At 44.1% G+C, this 26,600-nt stretch overlaps 1 protein-coding gene across 6 annotated transcripts in view; it reads right to left on the bottom strand.

Moving 5' to 3' along the window:
* Positions 1-26,600, bottom strand: part of OTUD7A (OTU deubiquitinase 7A) — a 314,106-nt gene that overhangs the window by 64,574 nt on the left and 222,932 nt on the right. For all 6 annotated transcript variants that reach the window (XM_077263911.1, XM_077263915.1, XM_077263913.1 and 3 more), the window contains 2 exons: positions 21,068-21,195; positions 19,141-19,253 (listed from right to left, as the gene is read on the bottom strand). In XM_077263911.1, the coding sequence (XP_077120026.1) occupies positions 19,141-19,253; positions 21,068-21,195 (241 nt within the window). The remainder of the gene's footprint in view (positions 1-19,140; positions 19,254-21,067; positions 21,196-26,600) is intronic.

The raw sequence follows: 26,600 nt of genomic DNA, 5'->3' as shown, positions 1-26,600 counted from the left end.
ACATTAATGTCCCAAATGTTCCACCACACACTTTGTAGTGCCAAGTAACCTCCAACATAGTATGCTGGCCCGCACAGTCACACAATACAGTATGTTGGCCCCCTACAATAAAACTGCCACCACACAATATAATGGCCCCCATACAAAGTAAACTGGCCCCCATACAGCTCTCCATACTATATAAAGTATAATGGCCCCATACAGCCCACCACGCAGTATACTGGACCCAACACAGCCCTCCACAAAGTATAATGGCTCTCATATAGCCCTCCACATAGTAAAATGGCTCCCACAGATGATAAAGGCCCCCCAGGAGTTATTTGAAAAACAGGCTATGGACCTTGGGGAGTGATCTAGAGATTGGGGATATAGTAAGAGAAGTATAGGAAAATGATTTGTAAGGGCTAAGAAAAGCACTAGGAAAAATCTTCTCTCATCCCGAAAAAAGAAATCTGGTGATAATGAGATACAAGCTGTATTGATGTATAATCACCAATGGGATTTTTCAGAAACATTGGCCAGTGCTCAGGATTGAGCCCACATTAACTAAATAAATCTTGCAATCACCACTTATGATGGCTAGAAAAAGTAAAACCTTGAAGGATTTTCTAGTCAGCAGTAATTACATGGAGAAATACCCTGATTTTTTTATTTTTTTTTATTTTTATTTTTTAAGGTGGGGGGGAATAGGGATGCTATGCTTGTGGGGACTGCTTCATCTGTAAAAACTTAGTACGTGCCTCATCCGTCATATCAGCGGACGGCCTTAAAGAATATACAATCAAGGACCATATCACGTGCAATACAACACGTTGTATATTATGCTGTGTGCACGTGCAATCTATATTGGTCTTACATCTCACGAACTGTATGTCAGGACTCGTGAACATGTACGAGATATTTTGGCCGTGGAAAGTGTGGAGGCTGTAAGCACTCTAAAAACAATCCCCAGGCATTTCAAAGAGTACCATAAGTGCAACCCTAAAGAATTGAAAGCTTGGGGTATTGATAGCGTGCATACCGGAATAAAGGAAAAAGATATTAAGTGTCTTCTAGTGCAGAGAGCATGTAGGTGGATTACAGTCCTGGATACTATGACAACGTTTGGTCTAAATGACCCTTTGAGTTTTATTCTGTATTTCTAATGTGAGGTCTCTGGTTTAGATTTTAATCTGTGTGTTTAGCATTATTTTTCTATTTTTAAATTTCCAGTTTGTTTGACGATTCCTGATCACCTTGGATGTACAGTCCTTTCTATTAATGATTCTGTCAGAAAATGCTTTCTATGGTGAATTGGATCCTCTACTGCACGTCTATGTGCATAGCCCCTTTAAACAGACAAATAAGGCTACTTTCACACATCCGTCTTTTTGTTTCAGGCTAAATCCGGCTCTTTAGAGGAAAACCGGAACCGGGAAAAAAAAATCAAAACCGGAACCCCACCATTGACTTGTATTAACGCCGGATCGCGCTGCATGGCCCTGCGTTCCTTCCGTTTTTTTCCGGATCCGGCTAAAATTCCGATTCCGGCGTCTGGAAAAAACATCTACTGTAACGTTTTTTGTCTGCGGCGAAATAGCTGGAAGGGCCGGATCCGGCCCTTCCGGCTTTTCGCTACAATGCATGTCTATGGACGCCGGATTGCGCTGAATCCGGAAAAGGCGGATCCGGCGGCCAGATCCGCCTTTTTACACTGAGCATGCTCAGAACCTATTGGCCTGCCCCCAGGACTATATATAAACCAATGCCATTGAGGCCCTCACTCATTTCCAGCCATACTGCTAGCCAGAGAGCCCACACCCTGCCAAGACTGAAGAGCCTGAAAAAGGAGCCTGCCACAGCCACCAAGCCTGAGAGCGGAGCCTGCCACAGCTAGAGCGGAGCCTGCCACAGCTAGAGCGGAGCCTGCCACAGCTACCAAGCAAGCCTGAGAGCGGAGCCTGCCACAGCTACCAAGCAAGCCTGAGAGCGGAGCCTGCCACAGCTAGAGCGGAGCCTGCCACAGCTACCAAGCAAGCCTGAGAGCGGAGCCTGCCACAGCCACCAAGCCGAGAGCGGAGCCTGCCACAGCTAGAGCGGAGCCTGCCACAGCTACCAAGCAAGCCTGAGAGCGGAGCCTGCCACAGCTACCAACCAAGCCTGAGAGCGGAGCCTGCCACAGCTAGAGCGGAGCCTGCCACAGCTACCAAGCAAGCCTGAGAGCGGAGCCTGCCACAGCCACCAAGCCGAGAGCGGAGCCTGCCACAGCTAGAGCGGAGCCTGCCACAGCTACCAAGCAAGCCTGAGAGCGGAGCCTGCCACAGCCACCAAGCAAGCCTGAGAGCGGAGCCTGCCACAGCTAGAGCGGAGCCTGCCACAGCTACCAAGCAAGCCTGAGAGCGGAGCCTGCCACAGCCACCAAGCAAGCCTGAGAGCGGAGCCTGCCACAGCTAGAGCGGCGCCTGCCACAGCTACCAAGCAAGCCTGAGAGCGGAGCCTGCCACAGCTAGAGCGGAGCCTGCCACAGCTACCAAGCAAGCCTGAGAGCGGAGCCTGCCACAGCTACCAAGCAAGCCTGAGAGCGGAGCCTGCCACAGCTACCAAGCAAGCCTGAGAGCGGAGCCTGCCACAGCTAGAGCGGAGCCTGCCACAGCTACCAAGCAAGCCTGAGAGCGGAGCCTGCCACAGCTACCAAGCAAGCCTGAGAGCGGAGCCTGCCACAGCTAGAGCGGAGCCTGCCACAACTACCAAGCAAGACTGAGAGCGGAGCCTGCCACAGCCAGCCAAGCTGTACCAGAGCAGCCATGTCTTCTTCTGAGAGCCCTCCCTCCCATCGGCAGCACACTGAGGTAAATATATATGTATTTTACATAATTTTGCTCTCTCTCGCTCTCTCCCTTTTGTGTGTGTGTGTGTGTGTGTATGTATGTGTGTGTGTGTGTGTGTGTGTGTCTGTGTGTGTGTGTGTGTGTCTGTGTGTGTGTGTGTGTGTGTGTGTGTCTCTGTGTGTCTGTGTATATATATATATATATATATATATATATATATATATGTATGTGTGTGTGTGTGTGTGTGTGTGTGTGTGTGTGTGTGTGTGTGTGTGTGTGTGTGTGTGTGTGTGTGTGTGTGTGTGTATATGTGTGTGTATGTATATATGTGTGTGTGTGTGTGTGTGTGTGTGTGTGTGTGTGTGTGTGTGTGTGTGTGTGTATGTGTGTGTGTGTATGTGTGTATATTTTAATGTATTTTGCCATTTTTCTTTGTAGGAAGCTGCTGAAGCTGCTGCCACAGTCCAAGAGGTGCTCCCAGATGAAGAGGGAAGGGGTGGAGAAAGACCTGGAGCGGGAGCACAATCGGTATGTTTCTTTCATGTATCGCGGAACCACAACCTAACACTACACACAACACATAACACAAGATACTTACGGATAGAACACAACACATACAAACTGATAAATTCAGACATCACAAAACACATCAAAAATTATCATTATAGCTATCACATGGCAGACAACACATAGAAAGGCTACATACAAGCACATAATTTTTAAATTATTTTTATTCTAGAGTTCGGATTCTGGTGCTCGATCCAGAGGTCCTTCCAGTGGCTCCCAGGGTCATCGGCATGAGTGTCGTGGCGGCCGTCGTCGTGTAAGCATATATGTTTTCTTTTTTTTTTTTTTTGAGGTTTTCTATGTTTACAATTTTGTTTTAATTTTTTTCCCCCTTTTTTTTTTTATAACAGGCTTCACAGCGTGCCCCTGATTCTGACAGTGAGGAGGTCGGCCTCGATATTGACCTCCTCATCGATCTTGTCCGAGACAGGGAGCCGCTGTGGAACATGGGTGACCGCCGCCATGCTGATATCACAGTGACCCGTCGACTCTGGGAGCAAATCTGCCAAGAGCTTATAGCGAGGTGGGAGGACCTCGATGTTCAGGCCCAGAACCAAGAACGTAAGTATCCTCAGTTCAGTTTTGTTGATGCATTCTAAATATTGTTTCTAACCAATTTTTTTGTTTCTCCTATTTTAACAGGTGAGAGGATTGTGAAAAGGTGGCGGTCGATCAGGGATCGCTTTAAGAAGGAGTTCAACAAAGAGATGTACTTACCAATGTTTAACATGTCTAAACCTCTTTTGCTCTTTCAGCCAGGGCCATGCAATGACAGTATATTAACCCTAGAACGCATACCTGGGGCCTCGCAGGACTGCCAGGTTACTTGTTTTCTGTAAAAGTACTTTAGTTAGAATTTTGAAAATCTAGGTAATCCTCAGGTATATAGTTGTTAGTAATTTCCAGTTATTCATATATTTTTATGTTACAGACATTTCGGTATAACAACCTTTTTTGGGGACTACCCCATATTCACGCACCTGGGGCCTTTTAGGCCTGTACTAGGTTTACATGTGATACTTAGTCTTTTTGTCTGTATTGTTGCTGGGGAAGAACTTTTATGACTCTGCTATTGCTGGGAAGAGTGTGGATTCTGCATGACAACATAAAAATAATAAAAATAAGAAAAAAAAAGAATAAAAATATTACAATGGATAATTACTTTACCAATTTTGAAATGGCCAACTTTTTGCTTCAAAAGCAACTTACACTTGTTGGTACTAAGAGGCCAAACCACCGCGAAATTCCTCCAATCATGAAGCACAATGCACAGCGAACAATCTACGAGAGTGTATTCGGTTTCTGCAATCAAGCAACAATGGTGTCTTATGAACTTTTGATGCCTACTATGATGGAGAGAAGCAGCATGATATGCTTATCAAGGCAAATTACGGAGGCAATGATCCGATGTGGAACACGCTTTCTGGAACATCCAGAGCAAAGAGAAAAAAAAAGAAAGCGCTGCTATATTTGTCCAGCAAAGAAGGAAAGAAAATCGGAGCGTTTCTGTTCTACTTGCGGACAAAATGTATGCAAGGAACATTCAGTCGAAAAAATAATATGCGAGAATTGTCGGGGGAATATGTAAAGTTACAAATAAATATTCCTGCACCAAGTTTGCTACAACCAAAAAATGTTTTCATAAAAAAATTGCATATGGAATGCCTATATTTGGCGTGCCCGTTTACTTACTTTTTTGTTGTTTTATGCACATAATTATGTTTTGAAATATACACATCTTAGGCTGTGTTCCCAGTAGCGCTGGGGTTCGCCAGAAGGGGATCCATAATGGATCTGATCTCCTGGTAACTCCAGCTAAGGCTGCCGGAATGGCGGGATTCCGCCAGCCTTAGCTGGGGTCACCAGGAGGTCAGATCCATTACGGATCCCCTCCTGGCGGACCCCAGCGCTAGTTGGAATGCATCCTTACCTTGCAATTGTAAAATACATTTTGAAAAGTATTTTTATTTGAGTTATTCCGTGTTATTTGCACACAGGCCTAAAAGGCCCCTGGTGCGTGAATATGGGGTAGTCCCCAAAAAAGGTTGTTATACCGAAATGCCTATAACATAAAAATATATGAACAACTGGAAATTACTAACAACTATATACCTGAGGAATACCTAGAGTTTCAAAATTCTAACTAAAGTAATTTAACAGAAAATAGAAAACAAGTAACCTGGCAGGCCTGCGAGGCCCCAGGTATGCATCCGCCAGCCTTAGCAGGGGTCAACAGGAGGTCAGATCCATTACGGAATCCCGTCCTAGCGGACCCCTGCGCTAGTGGGAATGCATCCTTACTTTGCAATAAACTTTGAAAAGTATTTTTATTTGAGTTATTCCATTATAATTGTAAACAGGCCTAAAAGGCCCCAGGTGCATGAATGTGTAGATTTCTATGGGTATGCGTTCCAGGGTTAATTGTTTCTTTTTCTCTTTTGTTCCACAGCACCGTCGGGAGCACTCGGGAGCCTGCAGCACAGTTGAACCCTTCTGGGGCGATCCCTCAGGAGGCCGCCACCGAGGGACACCTTGACAGTGACGACCACTCTGCTCCTTCCCACTCTGCACCTTCCCACACATCGGATCCCTATGTCCCATCCACAAGCGCTGGAGCATCCTGGCCAGTTCCATTGCATGTATCTGCTGGTGAGGATATAGCGTTTCCTGTACCCCACCCCTCTGCTGCTGCCACCTCTAGTACACCTGTAGCATCGGGGCGCCTTCGGCAGAGGGGTCAGGTACAGAGTTATGCGCCCGAGATCTTACACCTGAACGCATCATTCCAGAACTGTCTGAAAGTTTTGTCTGAGCAAATGGCTGCAGGTTTTAATTTAATAAATAAAAGTATACTCGAGATGCATACACTTCTGTTAACGATGCGTTCAGAGGCAAGACAGTCACCGAACAACACTTTTTTCCAGTCGGTACTTGAGCAAATGGAGACCCTATCTGCTTCTCAGCAGATGCAAGTAATGGAATCCTGCCAGTCTACTCTAGCGCTCATTGCCTCAAGAGCAGAGACTCTTGCCACCCATGCTGCAACTGCCCCCCTTCCTCCACTGTCCATCACTACAGCCACTATCATCCTCCTGACCCGTACCACCAACCTGCCCGTGCCCCATCCCACCAACCTCACCATCACCCATATCGTGCCCGTGCCCCGTTCCACCAGCCACAACACTTCCAGCGTTCCCGTGCCCCTTCCCACCAGCCACACTACCAGCGTCCCGCCCGTGCCCCTTCCCATTAATATGATGATCCTGACCCATACCACTTCCCATCCACTTCATCCGCGCCTCCTCTCCCTGGCCACTACCACCAGCCTGTTTCACCTCCTTCCCAACCCTCTTCTTCACCCATCACTGCTTCTGCCTCCCAATCCTCCCAAAACCTCACCTACATCCCTCCATCCTACCAAATTCCAAACCCCAATCCCACTTTCCTGTCCACCCGGTCAAATGCCTTCTCCACTCCTTCACCACTACCTATTGATCCTTCCCCACCACCAACACATTCCTCTCTCCACACTCACACTGTCGAAGTGTCCCTATCAGACAGCCCCTCCAGCACTATCTCCACCCCGACTTATTCTAATCTATAGTTTTGTGTTCAGCAGAATAAAGTTTATTTTTGAGTTGCAAAATAACGTTTTTTTTGTTAAAAAAAAAAAATTGAAATAAAACTGTTGTTTAAAGCTATTTTGTATTTTCTTTAGAAGGTATAGATAACACTTTGGTTAAACAAGGTTTACTGGTCAGAGGTAAAATACTTTGGGTACAACCCAAACAGGTACACAACTTTGGTAAAAGGTAAAACCAAACAGGTACACAACTTGGGTAAAAGGTAAAACCAAACAGGTACACAACTTGGGTAAAATGTAAAACCAAACAGGTACACAACTAGGGTAAAAGGTAAAACCAAACAGGTACACAACTTGGGTAAAAGGTAAAACCAAACAGGTACACAACTTGGGTAAAAGGTAAAACCAAACAGGTACACAACTTGGGTAAAAGGTAAAACCAAACAGGTACACAACTTGGGTAAAAGGTAAAACCAAACAGGTACACAACTTGGGTAAAAGGTAAAATACTTGTTACAAGGAAAAAGACAAATAGTTCAAACTCTCTCATCCTGCCAGTCTATTCTTCCTTCGGGTGAAATAAAATATTCTGCAAATTGATCCCGAGTTCGGGAAACAGTCACAGAACTTCTATACGTTTGGATGCTATAATCAGCCAAGGTGGTTTGTTCAGACTGGTCCTCAATGGAAATCTGTTCCTTGGATAGCACATAATTGTGCAGGGCAACACACGCTTTCACTACCTCATCCACAGTGTCTGTCTTCAAGTTAATAGCTGTCAGTAGAACTCTCCATTTGGCGGTTAAGATCCCAAACGCACACTCCACCATTCTCCGTGCACGTGTGAGTCGGTAGTTGAAAATTCCTTTAGTATTGTTTAAACCACGGCTGGAGTAGGGTTTCAAAAGATGTTCTGAAAGCTGAAAGGCTTCATCCCCAACACAAAAAGGCATTGGTGGCTCAGAGGTTTGAGGCAGTGGTCTTGGGGGGGGGGGGGGGAATTGAAAGGTTTTTCCATACAAATGCCACCCCATAGAAGACAGTTTGAAGACTTGTGAATCATTAGAGCAGCCATACGCCCCAATAACCACTGCTACAAATTTGTAATCCACATCGGCGATGGCCATCAGCACGGTGGAAAAGTACTTTTTATAATTAAAATATTCTGATCCCGAACCAGCCGGTTTCACGATACGGATGTGTTTCCCGTCCACCGCGCCCAAGCAATTGGGAAACTGACACACTTCCTGGAATCTGTCTGCTACTTCCAACCAAGTCTGCATTGTGGGATGTGGAATAAAATCATCGTGCAGAGAGTCCCACAGTGCACGGCAAGTGTGCCTCACTATTCCAGGTATGGTTGAAATTCCCAGTCTGAACTGGAAATGTAGTGAAGACAGGGATTCTCCAGTTGCTAGGAATCTGTGAAAAAAAGCAAGGCAGAAATTACTACAAATTCAAAATATCAATAAATCAATGAAAGTGCGCTACAAGAGAACATCCAAAAAGAATGCTTACCGAAGAGTAACCATCAGACGCTCAGCAGGTGTAATGGAGAATCTGCAATATGTATCACTCCTTCTTATTAGATGATCAACCCGCTCCACCAATACATCAAAGTTCTCCGCTTTCATCCGCATAGCTGAAAAACTTCTCTGGGTCTCCTCGTAGCTCCATGCATAAAGTGGAAAAGACTCCCCGCGTCATTGTCTGTGCCGTGATGGGGTGGATCCACAAACGGCGTCGGCGCAGACGCATGATGCGCTGTCTCTCTCACTCCTTCTCAAGAACAATTGTTTTCAATCGATTCACCTCCACGATGAAATCCACGTTGTTCTGCAGAATCTTCGCAATAATGCCGTCCATCCCGTCCATCTTGCTCTGTATCTTGCTCCTCTCAAACCTGTCACTGATGGGCTGTAGGAACACTGTATAGTTTTCAGGGGGCCAATCACATGTCAGGGGGCGTTTTTAAAAACCGTACCCGTCGAAAAACGGATGGAAAAACGGACGAAACAGATGCCAACCGGATGGGACGGATCCAGTTTTCACAAAATAAGCCGGATCCGGTACGGCGGTGCGACGCCAGAATCGGCATGCGGCGAAAAACCTGATGTGTGAAAGTAGCCTAAGAAGTCAAGAAAAATGAAAATTGAGGGAATCTGCACACATATCAAGAAGAGCTGAAAAGTCTGACAATTTGAATAAGAGATTAATTTAACAGGGAACAGAAAACATCAATAAAAGGAGTACCGGTAACTCGCACTGGCAAAACTGATGACAGGTTTTAAAAACATTTTAGTCGTAAACATACATGCAACGTATAAATTCTGTTTTGGCCCTCCTTTAATCTTAAAGAGTAACCATTGTTTTAGGTTTTGTCTTTCAAAATTAATAGTACAAGTGAAAATATGAAACGTTGTAATATATCTTAGAAAGTTTCATATTTTCACTTGTACTATTAATTTATTTATCAGAGAAATCTGCTTCTTTCTGCTACTGAATAGAGATGGTTGAATCTGGACTGTAAAGTTTGGGATCCGTACCAGACACCTAGTGATCGTGCATGGACCACGAACACAGACTTCTACAGGAAGTCTGTGTTACTGTTCTCGTTCGGCACCCCGAGCATCGTATATTTCCCACGCTGTCATGTGCATGACAGCGCGAGAAACACCGGTAAGATCATTGCTGTCAGTCAGACAGCTGCGGTTCCTACGCTGTCATTTGACAACATGAGTCAGCAGCTGTGACCAGCAGTAAAAAGGTTACCACCAGTCACAGGCTTTGACTGATGAAAGAGCACTACTCTCATCAGTCTACACCTGCTGTCGCTGATAACAGCAAGAAGAAAGAGCAGGTGCCACTGATGGGAGTATTCATCAGCTGGCGCCTCTGCTATAAATTAAAAAAATGACGTGGGGTCTCTTAATTTTGATTACCAGCACAGGCAAAACTGACAGCTAAGAGCTGATGTTAATATGCTGGGAAGGAGCCAATAGCCATAAAGGTTCCCAGGCTATTAATATCAGCTCACAGCTGTATGCTTAGCCTTTACTGGTTATTATAGGGGAGACTTCCTCAAAAATGACGTGGGGTCCCCCTTATACTCAAAATCCACCAAAGGCTATGCAGACAGCTGCAGGCTCATATTAATAGCCTAGGAAAAGGCCATGAATACTGGCCCACTCCCAGACTAAAAACCTCAGTGACCACACTTACGGTACCGCTCACTGCAGGGATAAAGTACCGTTTGGCACCCGAACCAAACTTTTTTTTTTAGATGTTAGGCTGAACCAGTCAGACCCGAACATCCACAGGTTTGCCCATCACTACTCCTGAACTGTTCATTTACTCTTAAAATTATCAATTCATGGGTAAAATCTGTCTTGAGAGAATACAGATTTTCCCATTACTGAGATACGAGACGGCATATGGTGCTCTAAAATGTTTGTTGTTTTATGAGACCTTGTAGTACAGTGTCTGAGTCTTCCTTCTCATTAGGGTTACACTTAAAATGAATGGTTATGTAAATTAATGAAATAAATATTACCAATATAACAAGTATAAAAAAAATTATGACCATTGCCATGATATATAAGGGGGAAAAAAATTACATGTTAATAGGAAAATTAGTATTTTAAAATATGAATTTATACAGTACAGACCAAAACTTTGGACACACATTCTCATTTAAAGATTTTTCTGAAGGCATCAAAACTATGAATTAACACATGTGGAATTATATACTTAACAAAAAAGTGTGAAACAACTGAAAATATGTCTTATATTTTAGGTTCTTCAAAGTAGCCACCTTTTGCTTCAATGACTGCTTTATAATAATCTTATAATAATCTTTATTTTTATATAGCGCTAACATATTCCGCAGCGCTTTACATTATGCACACATTATCATCACTGTCCCCAATGGGGCTCACAATCTAAATTCCCTATCAGTATGTCTTTGGAATGTGGGAGGAAACCGGAGTGCCCGGAGGAAACCCACGCAAACACGGAGAGAACATACAAACTCTTTGCAGATGTTGTCTTTGGTGGGGTTTGAACCCAGGACTCCAGCGCTGCAAGGCTGCAGTGCTAACCACTGCGCCACCGTGCCGCCCACACACACTCTTGGCATTCTCTTGATGAGCTTCAAGAGGTAGTCACCTAGAATGGTTTTCACTTCACAGGTGTGCCCTGTCAGGTTTAATAAGTGGGATTTCTTGCCTTATAAATGGGGTTGGGACCATCAGTTGTGTTGTGCAGAAGTCTGGTGGATACACAGCTGATAGTCCTACTGAATAGACTGTTAGAATTTGTATTATGGTAAGAAAAAAAGCAGCTAAGTAAAGAAAAACGAGTGGCCATCATTACTTTAAGGAATGAAGGTCAGTCAGTCCGAAAAATTGGGAAAACTTTGAAAGTGTCCCCAAGTGCAGTGGCAAAACCATCAAGCGCTACAAAGAAACTGGCTCACATGAGGACCGCCCCAGGAAAGGAAGACCAAGAGTCACCTCTGCTTCTGAGGATAAGTTTATCCGAGTCACCAGCCTCAGAAATTTCAGGTTAACCCCTTAGTGACAGAGCCAATTTGGTACTTAATGACCGAGCCAATTTTTACAATTCTGACCAGTGTCACTTTATGAGGTTATAACTCTGGAACGCTTTATCGGATCCCGCTGATTCTGAGATTGTTTTTTCGTGACATGTTGTACTTCAAGTTAGTGGTAACATTTCTTCGATATTACTTGCGATTATTTATGAAAAAAATGGAAATATGGCGAAAATTTTTAAAATTTTGCAATTTTCAAACTTTGTATTTTTATGCCCTTAAATCAGAGAGATATGTCACAAAAAATAGTTAATAAATAACATTTCTCACATGTCTACTTTACATCAGCACAATTTTGGAAACAATTTTTTTTTTTGTTAGGGAGTTATAAGGGTTAAAAGTTGACCAGCAATTTCTCATTTTTACAACACCATGTTTTTTTTAGGGACCACATCACCTTTGAAGTGATTTTGAGGGGTCTATATGATAGAAAATAACCAAGTGTGACACCATTCTAAAAACTGCACCCCTCAAGCTGCTCAAAACCACATTCAAGAAGTTTATTAACCCTTTACGTACTTCACAGGAACTAAAACAATGTGGAAGAAAAAAATTAACATTTAACTTTTTTTTGCAAACATTTTACTTCAGAACCATTTTTTTTAATTTTCACAAGTGTAAAAACAGAAATTTAACCACAAATTTTGTTGTGCAATTTCTCCTGAGTACGCCGATACCCCATATGTGGAGGTAAACCACTGTTTGGGCGCACCGCAGAGCTTGGAAGTGAAGGAGCACCGTTTGACTGTTTCAATGCAGAATTGGCTGGAATTGAGATCGGACGCCATGTCGCGTTTGGAGAGCCCCTAATGTGCCTAAACAGTGGAAACCCCCCACAAGTGACACCATTTTGGAAACTAGACCCCCCAAGGAACTTATCTAGATGTGTGGTGAGCACTTTGAACCCCCAAGTGCTTCACAGAAGTTTATAACGTAGAGCCGTGAAAATAAAAAATCGCATTTGTTTTCACAAAAATGATTTTTTCGCCCACAAATTCTTATTTTCACAAGGGTAACAGGAGAAATTAGACCACAAAAGTTGTTGTGCAATTTCTCCTGAGTACGTCGATACCCCATATGTGGAGGTAAACCACTGTTTGGGCGCACCGCAGAGCTTGGAAGTGAAGGAGCACTGTTTGACTTTTTCAATGCAGAATTGGCTGGAATTGAGATCGGATGCCATGTCGCGTTTGGAGAGTCCCTGATGTGCCTAAACAGTGGAAACCCCCCACAAGTGATACCATTTTGGAAACTAGACCCCCCAAGGAACTTATCTAGATGTGTGGTGAGCACTTTGAACCCCCAAGTGCTTCACAGAAGTTTATAACGTAGAGCCGTGAAAATAAAAAATCTCATTTTTTCTACAAAAATGATATTTTGCCCCCAAATTTTTATTTTCACAAGGGTAACAGGAGAAATTAGACCACAAAAGTTGTTGTGCAATTTCTCCTGAGTACGTCGATACCCCATATGTGGAGGTAAACCACTGTTTGGGCGCACCGCAGAGCTTGGAAGTGAAGGAGCACCGTTTGACTTTTTCAATGCAGAATTGGCTGGAATTGAGATCGGATGCCATGTCGCGTTTGGAGAGTCCCTGATGTGCCTAAACAGTGGAAACCCCCCACAAGTGATACCATTTTGGAAACTAGACCCCCCAAGGAACTTATCTAGATGTGTGGTGAGCACTTTGAACCCCCAAGTGCTTCACAGAAGTTTATAACGTAGAGCCGTGAAAATAAAAAATCTCATTTTTTCTACAAAAATGATCTTTTTGCCCCCAAATTTTTATTTTCACAAGGGTAACAGGAGAAATTAGACCACAAAAGTTGTTGTGCAATTTCTCCTGAGTACGTCGATACCCCATATATGGGGGTAAACCACTGTTTGGGCGCACCGCAGAGCTTGGAAGAGAAGGAGTGTCGTTTTACTTTTTCAATGTAGAATTGGCTGGAATTGAGATCGGACGCCATGTCACGTTTGGAGAGCCGCTGATGTGCCTAAACAGTAGAGACCCCCCACATATGACACCATTTTGGAAACTAGACCCCTTAAGGAACTTATCTAGATGTGTGGTGAGCACTTTAAACCCCCAGGTGCTTCACAGAAGTTTATAACGTAGAGCCGTGAAAATAAAAAAATCGCATTTTTTCTACAAAAATGATCTTTTTGCCTCCAAATTTTTATTTTACCAAGGGTAACAGGAGAAAATGGACCCCAGAAGCTGTTGTACAATTTGTCTTGAGTACGCCGACACCCCATATGTGGGGGTAAACCACTGTTTGGGCGCATGGCTGAGCTCGGAAGCAAAGGAGCGCCATTTGACTTTTCAATGCAAAATTGACTGGAATTGAGATCGGACGCCATGTCGCGTTTGGAGAGCCCCTGATGTGCCTAAACAGCAGAAACCCCCCAAAAGTGACCCCATTTTGGAAACTAGACCCCCCATGGAACTTATCTAGATGTGTAGTGAGAACTTTGAATGCCCAAGTGCATCACAGAAGTTTATAATGCAGAGTCGTGAAAATAAAAAATATATATTTTTTAACAATAAAGATTTTTTAGCCCCCAAGTTTTTATTTTCACAAGGGTAACAAGAGAAATTGGACCCCAAAAGTTGTTGTCCAATTTGTCCTGAGTATGCTGGTACCCCATATGTGGGGGTAAACCACTGTTTGGGCGCATGGCAGAGCTCGGAAGGGAAGGAGTGCCATTTTGGAATGCAGACTTTGATAGAATTGTCTGCGGGCGTTATGTTGCCTTTGCAGACCCCTAATGTACCTAAACAGTAGAAACCCCCAACAAGTGACCCCATTTTGGAAAATAGACCCCCCAAGGAACTTATCTAGATATGTGGTGAGAACTTTGAATGCCCAAGTGCTTCACAGAAGTTTATAATGCAGAGTAGTGAAAATAAAAAATATTTTTTTTCCCACAAAAAAGATTTTTTTAGCCCCCAAATTTTTATTTTCACAAGGGTAACAAGAGAAATTGGACCCCAAAAGTTGTTGTCCAATTTGTCCTGAGTATGCTGGTACCCCATATGTGGGGGTAAACCACTGTTTGGGCGCACGGCAGAGCTCAGAAGGGAGGGAGTACCATTTGACTTTTTTAGCGCAAAATTGGCTGTCGTGTTTGGAGACCCCCTGATGTACCTAAACAGTGGAAACCCCCCAATTCTAACTCCAACCCTAACCCCAACACAGCCCTAACCCTAATCTCAACCCGATCCATAATCCTAATCACAACCCTAACGATAATCACAACCCTAACCCCAAAACAGCCCTAATCTCAACCCTAACCATAACCCTAATCAAAACCCTAAATCCAACACACCCCTAACCCTAATCCCAACCCTAACCCTAATCCCAACCCTAATCCCAAACGTAACACTAATCCCAACCCTAATCCAAACCCTAACCCTAATCCCAACTCTAACCCTAACTTTAGCCCCAACCCTAACTTTAGCCCCAACCCTAACCATAACTTTAGCCCCCGTCGTCACAAAAAAAGTTCAATGTAACCTTTTTTTTGTACGTCGCGTCCGCCATTTCCGCGGATGCGTGGCCGTAACTCTGCCCCCTCCTCCCCAGGACATAGACTGGGCAGCGGATGCGTTGAAAAACTGCATCCGCTGCCCACGTTGTGCACAATTTTCACAACGTGCGTCGGTACATCGGGCCGACGCATTGCGACCGCCCCGTACCGACGCAAGTGTGAAAGAAGCCTTAGGCTACTTTCAGACATAGCGCATTTTTGAGCGCTATTTTGCGGGCGCTTTTCAAAAATGCGCAATGTCATTTTCGTCTGCCGGCAAAGTGAATGAGAAATTCACTTTGCCGTTCAGACACACCGCAAAAAAACGCGGCGCTTTTGTCTGCAAACACGCCGGCGTAAAAAGAATTGACATGTCAATTCTTTACGCAGCGGCGTGTCTGCGTATCCCCCTAGGGCCCCATATTACCTTCCACACACAGCGCCTTTGTCCTGGGTGTCGGCGTCTTTGTACGGAGGGGTTGACACCCAGGACCGGACGTGACGTCGGACAGGAAGAGGGAAGCCCCCGCCCCCCAGTGAAGCAGCATGGAGTCCTTCTGTGTGTGTGTGTGTGTGCGTGTGTGTGCGTGTGTGTGTCCCCATGCGACGCTAGTGCCACCATTGTGCTAAGTCGCCGTATGGGACTACTACTCCCATCCGGTATTAGGATGGGAGAGTTGTCCCTGTGTCCGGCGACTTAGCACAATTGTAAAGTTACACAAAACACCTACACACAATACACATACATGACACACAGTACATACAACATATAACACAGAGTATATACTCACCAACAGCACACTTGTAGGCGAAGCCCTCGATCCTCCAGGAAAAAATCAAAAAATAATAAACCAAATTCATACTCCCTGTCCGCAGAATCCATAAAACGAGTGTCCCACGCCGATCGGCTGCTCTCCGGCGATACACTGCCAGGAGCGAAGCTCCTAGCAGTGTATCGCGTACTGTTCCGGAGTTCAATGACTCCGGCGTCTCGGTTAACAGCAGTACAGCTGCGTTGAACTTTCCCACGCAGCACTGCCGTTAAGCGAGAGTGCCGGGGTCAATGACCGCCGGTAAACTCGCTCGCGCATGCGCAGTGACACACCGACAGGAACTATGGCTCCTGTCAGTGTGTTGCTGCAGCCGTGGAGAGCAGACATATCTCTGGATGTGTCTGTTCTCCATGGAAAATCTTGATACGTGGCACTTAAATATGTGGCAATTAAATACGTGACACGTGGCACTTATACGTGATACGTGTCACTTAAATACGTGGCACTGAAATACGTGATACGTGGCACTTTGATACGTGGCACGTGTCACTTAAATACGTGGCACGTGGCACTGAAATATGTGGCACGTGGCACTTTGATACGTGGCACGTTTCTCTTAAATACGTGGCACTGAAAGATGTGGCACGTGGCACTTTGATACGTGGCACGTGGCACTTTGATACGTGGCACGTGGCACTGAAATATGTGGCACGTGGCACTTTGATACGTGGCACGTGGCACTTTGATACGTGGCACGTGGCACTTTGATACGTGGCACGTGGCACTTTGATACGTGGCACTGAAATATGTGGCACGTGGCACTTTGATACGTGGCATGTGTCTCTTAAATACGTGGCACGTGGCACTGAAAGATGTGGCACGTGGCACTTTGATACGTGGCACGTGGCACTTTGATACGTGGCACGTGGCACTGAAATATGTGGCACGTGGCACTTTGATACGTGGCACGTGGCACTTTGATACGTGGCACTTTGATACGTGGCACTGAAATATGTGGCACGTGGCACTTTGATACGTGGCACGTGTCACTTAAATACGTGGCACGTGGCACTGAAATATGTGGGACACGTCACACAAAAAAGTTACATGTAGTTTTTTTTGTGTCGACGGTCCGCCGAAGCACGACGCATCCGTCGCACGACGGATGCGACATGTGGCAATCCGTCGCAATGCGTCGCTAATGCAAGCCAATGGAGAAAAAACGCATCCTGCAAACACTTTTGCAGGATGCGTTTTTTCTCCAACGACGCATTGCGACGGAAGCCAAAAAACGCTAGTGTGAAAGTAGCCTAACCCTAACCCTAGCCCTAACCCTAAATTTAGCCCCAACCCTAACCCTAACTCTAACCCTAACCCTAACCCTAACTCTAACTCTAACCCTAACCCTAACCCTAACCCTAATTTTAGCCCCAACTTGTCTTCTCCTGCCGGCCGGCAGATGGCAGCAGATGGCGGGCGCACTGCGCATGCGCCCGCCATGATGAAAAAGCCGGCTGGCAGGAGAAGACAGAAGAGGACCCAGGGACCCCGGGTGAGTATGATAGGGTCCCCGAATCCCCCTATTTCTCTGTCCTCTGATGTGCGATCACATCAGAGGACAGAGAAATAACTGATCGCTTTTTTTTTTTTTTTTTTTTTTGCGGTCGCCGGTAAACTGTTAATTACCGGCGATCGCAAAGCAGGGGTCGGTGCAAATCGACCCCGATCATGTTCTTTGGGGTCTCGGCTACCCCCGGCAGCCGAGACCCCAAAGAACATCCGGGTGCCGGGCGGCGGGCGCACTGCGCGTGCGCCCGCCATTTTTTCCCGGAAAAAAGATGGCGGCGCCCATGGGGAGACACGAGGAGCACCGGGGGAGGTAGGTAAGTATTGGGGGGCTATTGGGGGCCATCGGGGGCCACATTTCTCTGTCCTCCGATGTGCGATCACATCGGAGGACAGAGAAATTAAACGGCAAATCGCGTTTTTTTTTTTTTTGTTGCGACCGCCGGTAAACGGTTAATTACCGGCGATCGCAACTCGGGGGTCGGTAAAAACCCCCCGAATCATGTTCTCTGGGGTCTCGGCTACCCTCGGCAACCGAGACCCCAGAGAAAATCCGACTCTGGGGGGCGCTATTCACTTTTTCCACAGCGCCGTTAATTAACGGCGCTGTGGTTTAAGTACCCTTAGCGGCCGCCGTTAAAAGGCGTATCGGCGGTCGTTAAGGGGTTAACAGCAGCTCAGATTAGAGACCAGGTCAATGCCACACAGAGTTTTAGCAGCAGACACATCTCCACAACAACTGTTAAGAGGAGACTTTGTGCAGCAGGCCTTCATGGTAAAATAGCTGTTAGGAAACCACTGCTAAGGACAGGCAACAAACAGAAGAGACTTGTTTGGGCTAAAGAACACAAGGAATGGACATTAGACCAGTGGAAATCTGCGCTTTGGTCTGATGAGTCCAAATTTGAGATCTTTGGTTCCAACCACCGTGTCTTTGTGCGACGCAGAAAAGGTGAACGGATGGACTCTACATGCCTGGTTCCCACCGTGAAGCATGGAGGAGGAGGTGTGATGGTGTGGGGGTGCTTTGCTGGTAACGCTGTTGGGGATTTATTCAAAATTGAAGGCATACTGAACCAGCATGGCTACCACAGCATCTTTCAGCGGCATGCTATTCCATCTAGTTTGAATTTAGTTGGACCATCATTTACTTTTCAACAGGACAATGACCCCAAACACACCTCCAGGCTGTGTAAGGGCTATTTGACCAAGAAGGAGAGTGATGGGGTGCTATACCAGATGACCTGGCCTCCAGTGTCATCAGACCTGAACCCAATCGAGATGGTTTGGGGTGAGCTGGACCGCAGAGTGAAGACAAAAGGGCCAACAAGTGCTAAGCATCTCTGGGAACTCCTTCAAGATTATTGGAAGACCATTCCCTGTGACTACCTCTTGAAGCTCATCAAGAGAATGCCAAGAGTGTGCAAAGCAGTCATCAAAGCAAAAGGTGGCTACTTTGAAGAACCTAGAATATAAGAAATATTTTTAATTGTTTCACACTTTTTTGTTAAGTATATAATTCCACATGTGTTAATTCATAGTTTTGATGCCTTCAGTGTGAATGTACAATTTTCATAGTCATGAAAAAACAGAAAAATCTTTAAATGAGAAGGTGTGTCCAAACTTTTGTTCTGTACTGTATATCTTCACAGAAAACAAATGACATCCATCCAAAGGTAATCTAATGACCAAACTTACCCACCACCAGAGCCTCCATTCTTGCTGAAGTGTGTTCGAGGCTCACTGGAGGCCAACTTTAACAGCTCGTTCCACTCCCGCTCCCACTCATCTTCTGTGTAAACCAGTCCAGACTGAAAAGAAAAGGGCAAACCGAGAACAAACTGAGGCCAAGTTCTAGAATATAAAGACATTGATTGGAACAGTTATCATGCTGCTCATTATCGAGTACCACTGATCGACACACTGACTTAGGGCTCATTCAGATGTCAGTTTTTCTTGCATGAGTTCTAGCGGTGTTTTTTGTACCACATTCCTCAGCCTTTTAATTTACTGCTATCAAGCCCTCCATTGCATCCTGGCAGCGCCACATAACCTATAGAAACAAGCTTTGAAATTATCCTGTGCTATTTTCTAATGAGTGCCAAATAGTCCGATGCTCGGTGCCACCTTTCTGTCTTGTAATGCAATTTCTCTGCCTATTATTATGGCTCATGACTTCAACCAGGCAGATGGCTAAGCCTCAAGCCTGCACCTGCACAGACTCTCCTCAAAAGTGAGACTTTTCTGAATGAATGTGTCAATCATAGGTGGTGGGGCGCTGTATACAGAATGTGGTGCAGGATGACATCAAAAGGTATATGGCGTTGCCAGGGAGATCAGTACCTTATTAACGGTAGTTTAAAAGGCTGAGGATTGTGTTGGCGACAGCTTTCCTGTTAAAATCAAAGAAAACAGTAATAAAGAATTACAGTTCATAACTGCATAATTGTCACATGCATTGGTGTATTTAACCTAAAAATAAAAGCTTTCATGGGTTGAAAAAAAAAAAAAAAAAAAAAAAAAAGGAAAAAAACATGGCTGCTTTCTTTATTTCTTTAAGAAACAGTGCCACTCCTGATGTTGGCTGTGGCTGGTGTTGCAACATTAGGCCATACTATGCATGTTAATGGGGATTTCTAGATTTAAAATGTTGTTGGTCAATCTACAAGATAGGCCATTATTATCAGAATAGAACTGATCGTTTGGGCAGCATGAATCAGAGGCTGGCAGCGTTATTACAGCCGTTTATGTGTTACTCAGAAACCGTGCGACATTTCAGAGAAAACACACTTTGAAAAACCAACCAGGCACCATGCGTATTGAATGAGTAGTCCAAGGTTGGTTGTCAGTGGCTTCTCCTGACCCTGCTTCCCTAGGCTGATAGGTCTCTCCTTATACACAGAATTATAGGAAGAGGGGCAGAGAGAAGACCCTGGGGACCAGACTCAGACTAGTCATCTGAGCAGAATGGTCCCCTGCTCGTTTTCAAACTAGGTTTTCTCTGAAACACGGTTGCGTTAGAAAGTAAAACATACCTGTCAGTCTGTAGTTTTTCATCCTTAACAGTTTTTGGGATGTCATTATTTTTCCCCAAGATACTATGATTACTACAAATTTCACCAGAAGGGAATTCTTTAGCTCAGACTCGCCAATCATTTGTAAATCTGCCTAAAGAACAAGCCTCTGCGCTCTGAAACTTGCAAACCGAATTGCTCTTGTTACCCAATAAAGGTTTATACCGCTATAATACATAATTCTGCCCATGTAAGGACCAATGTAATAATTGATGTTCAGTGGCTGTGTTCCCTGGTCATTCTTTTACCATCGATAATGTACTTAATACTTTAGTTATATAGTTTGTCTTCCATTGGAAAACAACTATGACAACACTCTTGAGGCATCATACAGGGTGACCTTGGCATGACTCTACGAAGACTCAAGGGCATGTAGTTCTGAGCCTGCAGGAAAGGTAAAATCTGGAAAATGCAGAGGAATCCACTAGGGTCCAATTACAGCGTCGCTGTAGACTGGTGTCTTTGTTGGCTAATCAAGCGGCTATAAGAAAGTTCTTACAGATGCCTTAATGTGTACAAGTAGCAGGAGCTAAGAAGCCAGAAATCAATACCTCCTTATTCTGTTGTGTCTGCTGCCACCTCCACCGTCTCTTCAGTGCTTCCCGCTCTGCCCCACTTCTCATCATGGTATAAAGAGCTTTTCTCAGAACAAGATCTCGATCATGAAATCCCCACATTCCTATTGCATAAGACAAAGTAATTACTAAAAAAAATTAAATACATAGATAATATATCTTAAGCTAAAAGCTTCATTGGTCGGCTTCTTTCTTCTTCTGACATCCAGTGCGTAGAAAGCGTGAGCATTAAGAGATAAGGACATAGTTGATTGTAATATCAACCACAACTAAAGGGAAAGTGCCAGAGAGAAACTGGTTTATTAATCAAATTAATTATGACAACATATTATTCACTTCGTAGGTATTGTTTTTAAAATGATCCGTCACTATATATATATCTAATATATAAAGCGTATCCTCCCCCATCCCTTGTAGATTGTGAGCCTTCACGGGCAGGGTCCTCTCTCCTACTGTACCAGTTATGACTTGTATTGTTCAAGATTATTGTACTTGTTTTTATTATGTATACCCCTCCTCACTTGTAAAGCGCCATGGAATAAATGGCGCTATAACAATAAATAATAATAATAATAATAATAATAATGTGTGTATGTGTTTATGTATGTATGTATGTATGTATGTATGTATGTATGTATGTATGTATGTGTGTATGTCCGGGATTGGCATCTGAACCGTCGCAGCTACAGCCACAAAATTTTGCACAGTCATACGTCTGGACCCCGAGAGCGTCATAGGCTATGTTGTGAGGTGAAATTTTAACCCCGCGCTTTCCAATTCACCAAACAATTTTGCCCCTATCTACATAATGGGGAAAAAGTGAAAGGAAAAGTGTTGGAGGCGTCGCAGCTACAGGCACAAAATTTTGCACAGTCACACGTCTGGACCCCGAGAGCGTCAAAGCTATGTTGTGAGGTGAAATTTTAACCCCGCGCTTTCCAATTCACCAAACAATTTTGCCCCTATCTACATAATGGGAAAAAAATGGAAGGAAAAGTGTTGGAGGCAAATTAACAGCTGCCAGATGTGAACAAGGGGGACTTAAAGAATGAGAGCGATGGCGCCAAAGAGTATATACTGTACAGTTGCTAAGGTGGGGCCCCAACATGGGATAATCACCACACCACCACGGGGATATGAACACACACACAAAATGCGCCACACACTACCACGTGCTCGAACACATATATCACCGTCAGCGCACATTTCCCCACACATACACCAACCTCGCCACATCAAAGTCGAAACACAAAAGTCGCCGCTCAAAACTCGCCACGCGCAAAACTCTCCACATGCAAAACTCGCCACACGTGCAAAACTCGCCACATGGAAAAGTCGCCACACGCAAAACTTGCACACGCGGAAAAATTGCCACATGCACAAAAGTTGCAACACATGCAAAAGTTGCCTCACACAAAACTTGCACATACTCAAAAGGTACCACACATAAAACTCGCCACGCGCAAAACTCGCCATGCGCAAAACTTGCTGCACACAACTTGCTACACTAACCTGTCACATGCAACTCGACACACAAAAAGTTGCTACACGCATGTCGCCACACAAAACTCATCTCACAAAAGTCACTACATGCATGTCGCCACACACAACTCAACACACACAACTTGACACACGAAACTCGCCCTAAAACACACACAAGTCTGGTATTATCCTTCAAAAATAAAAATCTGATTAATAAGCAGACAAACTACAAGAGCAACAAATGTACCATATAGGAATCCGGCAGCTGTCAGTCACATGACCAGTCTATTATGTGTATGTGTGAGCTAATATATACTGCCAGGGGGTGGGCTTACTGTAGGCTGGGGATTTATCAGGCTGCCAATTTAGCTTACAAATACTGAGGTAAAAATACTGACAGCTACAGCCACAAAATTTTGCACAGTCACACGTCTGGACCCCGAGAGCGTCATAGGCTATGTTGTGAGGTGAAATTTTAACCCCGCGCGTTCCAATTCACCAAACAATTTTGCCCCTATCTACATAATGGGGAAAAAGTGAAGGGAAAAGTGTTGGAGGAAAATTGACAGCTGCCAGATGTGAACAATGGGGACTTAAAGAATGAGAGCGATGGCGCCAAAGAGTATATACCGTACAGTTGCTAAGGTGGGGCCCCGACATGGGATACTCACCACACACGGGGATATGAACACACACACAAAATGCGCCACACACTACCACGTGCTTGAACACATATACGACCATCAGCACACATTTCACCACACACACACCAACCTCGCCACATAAAAGTCGAAACACAAAAGTCACCACTCAAAACTCGCCACGCGCAAAACTCGCTACATGCAAAACTCGCCATATGCAAAACTAGGCTCACGCAAAACTCGCCACACGTGCAAAACTCACCTCATGGAAAACTCACCTCATGCAAAACTTGCACACACAGAAAAATTGCCACATGTACAAAAGTTGCACCACATGCAAAAGTTGCCTCACACAAAACTTGCACATACTCAAAACGCACCACACATAAAACTCGCCACGCGCAAAACTCGCCATGCACAAATCTTGCTGCACACAACTTGCTACACTAACCTGTCACATGCAACTCGACACAAAAAGTTGCTACACGCATGTCGCCACACAAAACTCATCTCACAAAAGTCGCTACACGCATGTCGCCACACGCAACTCAACACACACAACTTGACACATGAAACTCGCCCTAAAACACACAGAAGTCTGGTATTATCCTTCAAAAATAAAAATCTGATTAATAAGCAGACAAACTACAAGAGCAACAATTGTACCATATAGGAAATACGGCAGCTGTCAGTCACATGACCTGTCTATTATGTGTATGTGTGAGCTAATATATACTGCCAGGGGGGAGGGCTTCCTGTTGGCTGGGGATTTATCAGGCTGCCAATAGCAACCAATCACAGCTCAGCTTCTATTTTGCTACAGTTAATTAATCTGAGCTCTGATTGGTTAATATAGGCAACAAAGACATTCTCAGTATAACAAAGCTAATATATGTTAAGAAATGCTTCTATTAGCTTAGTTTTTGCCTTTTAATAATTACATTTCTATCTATTTGTTTTGTGGTTTTTGTGTGCAGAATAAATTTTTGTTAACACATTCAATTTTGCTAACAGCAGTCATTAACCCGGGCGAAGCCGGGTAGTACAGCTAGTATATATATAAAATTTGTAAAGCGCTGGGGAATATGTCGTCGCTATATAAACTATATAAATAAAATAAATATATATATATATATATATATATATATATATATATATATATATATATATATATATTTCCATTTGCACTCTGGCCTTGCATGATAATATGCTGACAGTACCTGCTCTGTGGGGATTACTTTTCAATAGAATAATAATCTGATCATCCTTGCTCTCTTTCAGTAACGGGACCTCTGCATAGATCAGAGTGTATTTGTAGAAAACTTTTCACATTGAAGTTAATGAGTCAACCCTGACTATTGCCATCTATGGCCAATGTGTCAGATCTCTAAAAGCTGTTATCATAAGTTTAGGCAATATGGCTGACCCCGATAATCACATGCACAAAATAATAAAAAATGTCACAATAACAAAATAAGACCAATAAAAAATACATATATCAATATGCATTTTAAATTGAGGTGTAATTCTAGAGCTACATGATTAATCAAATGACTCAATCAATGTGCCATTCGTGGTTGGCACAATTCTAGTTTTTGACAAAATAATTTGGTTTTGGCTCCTCTTGGGATTGTTTTTTTTATCCATGGTGGAGCGGATACTGTAGGAGGAATAGGAGAGCTGCTGAGCTTCTCGAGTGGGTAGGGCAGCTCATACTTGAGAGAAAGCTGGGGAGTAGAGTGGCCAGGAGAAGCTGCTTGAGCAGTAGTAGAGGAGATCTAGCTGGTGGTGGGAGAACGGATTTGGTGTCTTGGTCACAGACACAACCTCCATTAATCCCAACACCCAGAGCACAGCTGGAACAGCTGCTTATGTGCAAGAGCAGCAGCAAATTTGTAGTTGTTGTTCCTGTGACTTCTCTCAATTCAGGCTACAGGTGATAAAATAAAGCAAAACAAAAATTGGGGAAGAATATCTGATGAAGACGGTGTCCAACAATTAGGCACACCCATGAAGCCTATTACATGCAATCTTCCCGAATGTAAACCCTTCTGTGGTCCTTCTCCATTCCTCAGTGCTATAATGTGCCCCCTTCCCTTACCTATTGAATAATAAAATCTCAGATCTGTCCCCCTTCACCTTTCTGTGTGTTAGGGCTCGCTCACACAAGCATATACAACGGACGAGTGCAATCTGATAAAAAGAGGGACTGCACTCGGACCAATCTAATTCGATGAGGCCGTACAGATCTGTACATTTTTTCTCAGTTCTATTCCACGTGAGGCGATTTGACACCGAAATCCGTTCAGCCCGAGGAGGGGAGAAAAAAATAAAAAATCGGATGCCACGTGGACCATCAGAGTGGCATCCGATTTGTATGGATAAATGACAAATCTGTAGCATGGGGAACTGTAAATGGTCCTGTAAAAGATTTCTAGCTGCTGAGTAAAGAACAGATTGCACACAGATGACAAGCGAGAAAAAAAAAAAATCGGCAAACTTTTCTGGACAAGAATGGGACTGATTTTTTAATTCGCTCGTGTGACCCGTGGCCTTAGAGGTTTAACAAGGTTAACCCTTACTTCATCTTCTTGGTGTGTTGTCTCTCCTGTGCTCCTTTCTAGAGTTCATCCCCTCTGTTTTCTCACCTCTGCCCACCATGAACTGCAATAAAGATTATTTATGACCGCTTGCCTGTCACCTCTAACTCCCCTCCCCTACCCTGACCAGTCATATCGACCCTTAAACCCCCCAAAAAGCAGTATGACACCAGTATGTACAAAAATATACTCCAGCTATACACTATATGCTGGAGAAAATTTCTACTATAATTTACACCGCTTTCTGGTGTAAAGTGTGGTCAATTTGTTGGGCTGCATTTGGCCTCACTTTCCAGTGAATTCCAATGAAAAAAAAAAAAAGAAAAAGAAAATGGAGATTAAAATCAAAAACATTTTTTATTTTTTTTATTTTACTTAAGAACAAAGATTTTATTTTTTGGGCTTAAAGAAGCACTCCCGTCAAACTTTTTGCCCTTTTAATATATTACAGCCATCATATTATATAGCAATGTGTACTTTACAATTGCTCATTTTACCTTTTTACCTAGCTATTGTGAATCTTTTCTCTGCTTTATATTGAAACAGGAAGTCTCTTTTCCCTGCAGAAATCATTCAGCTCTTCAACCTCTGACCCAGTTGCTCCGCTCCTCCCATCTGCCATAGACTTTTGCAGTGACTTATGACTCATGCAGGGAAAATTGACCTCCTATTTCTACATAGAGCTTAGAAGAATTTCTCTAGTCAGTCTTTAATCACGTGATGTCCTAAACCTTATGGAAAAGAGAATTAGCTGAGTAGAAAGGCAAATTGAGCAATTGTAAGTAC

The sequence above is a fragment of the Ranitomeya variabilis genome, chromosome 5, assembly GCF_051348905.1.
Source record: "Ranitomeya variabilis isolate aRanVar5 chromosome 5, aRanVar5.hap1, whole genome shotgun sequence".
In the NCBI taxonomy this organism is placed as follows: Eukaryota; Metazoa; Chordata; class Amphibia; order Anura; family Dendrobatidae; genus Ranitomeya; species Ranitomeya variabilis.
This window is presented reverse-complemented; position numbering and strand designations above follow the sequence as displayed.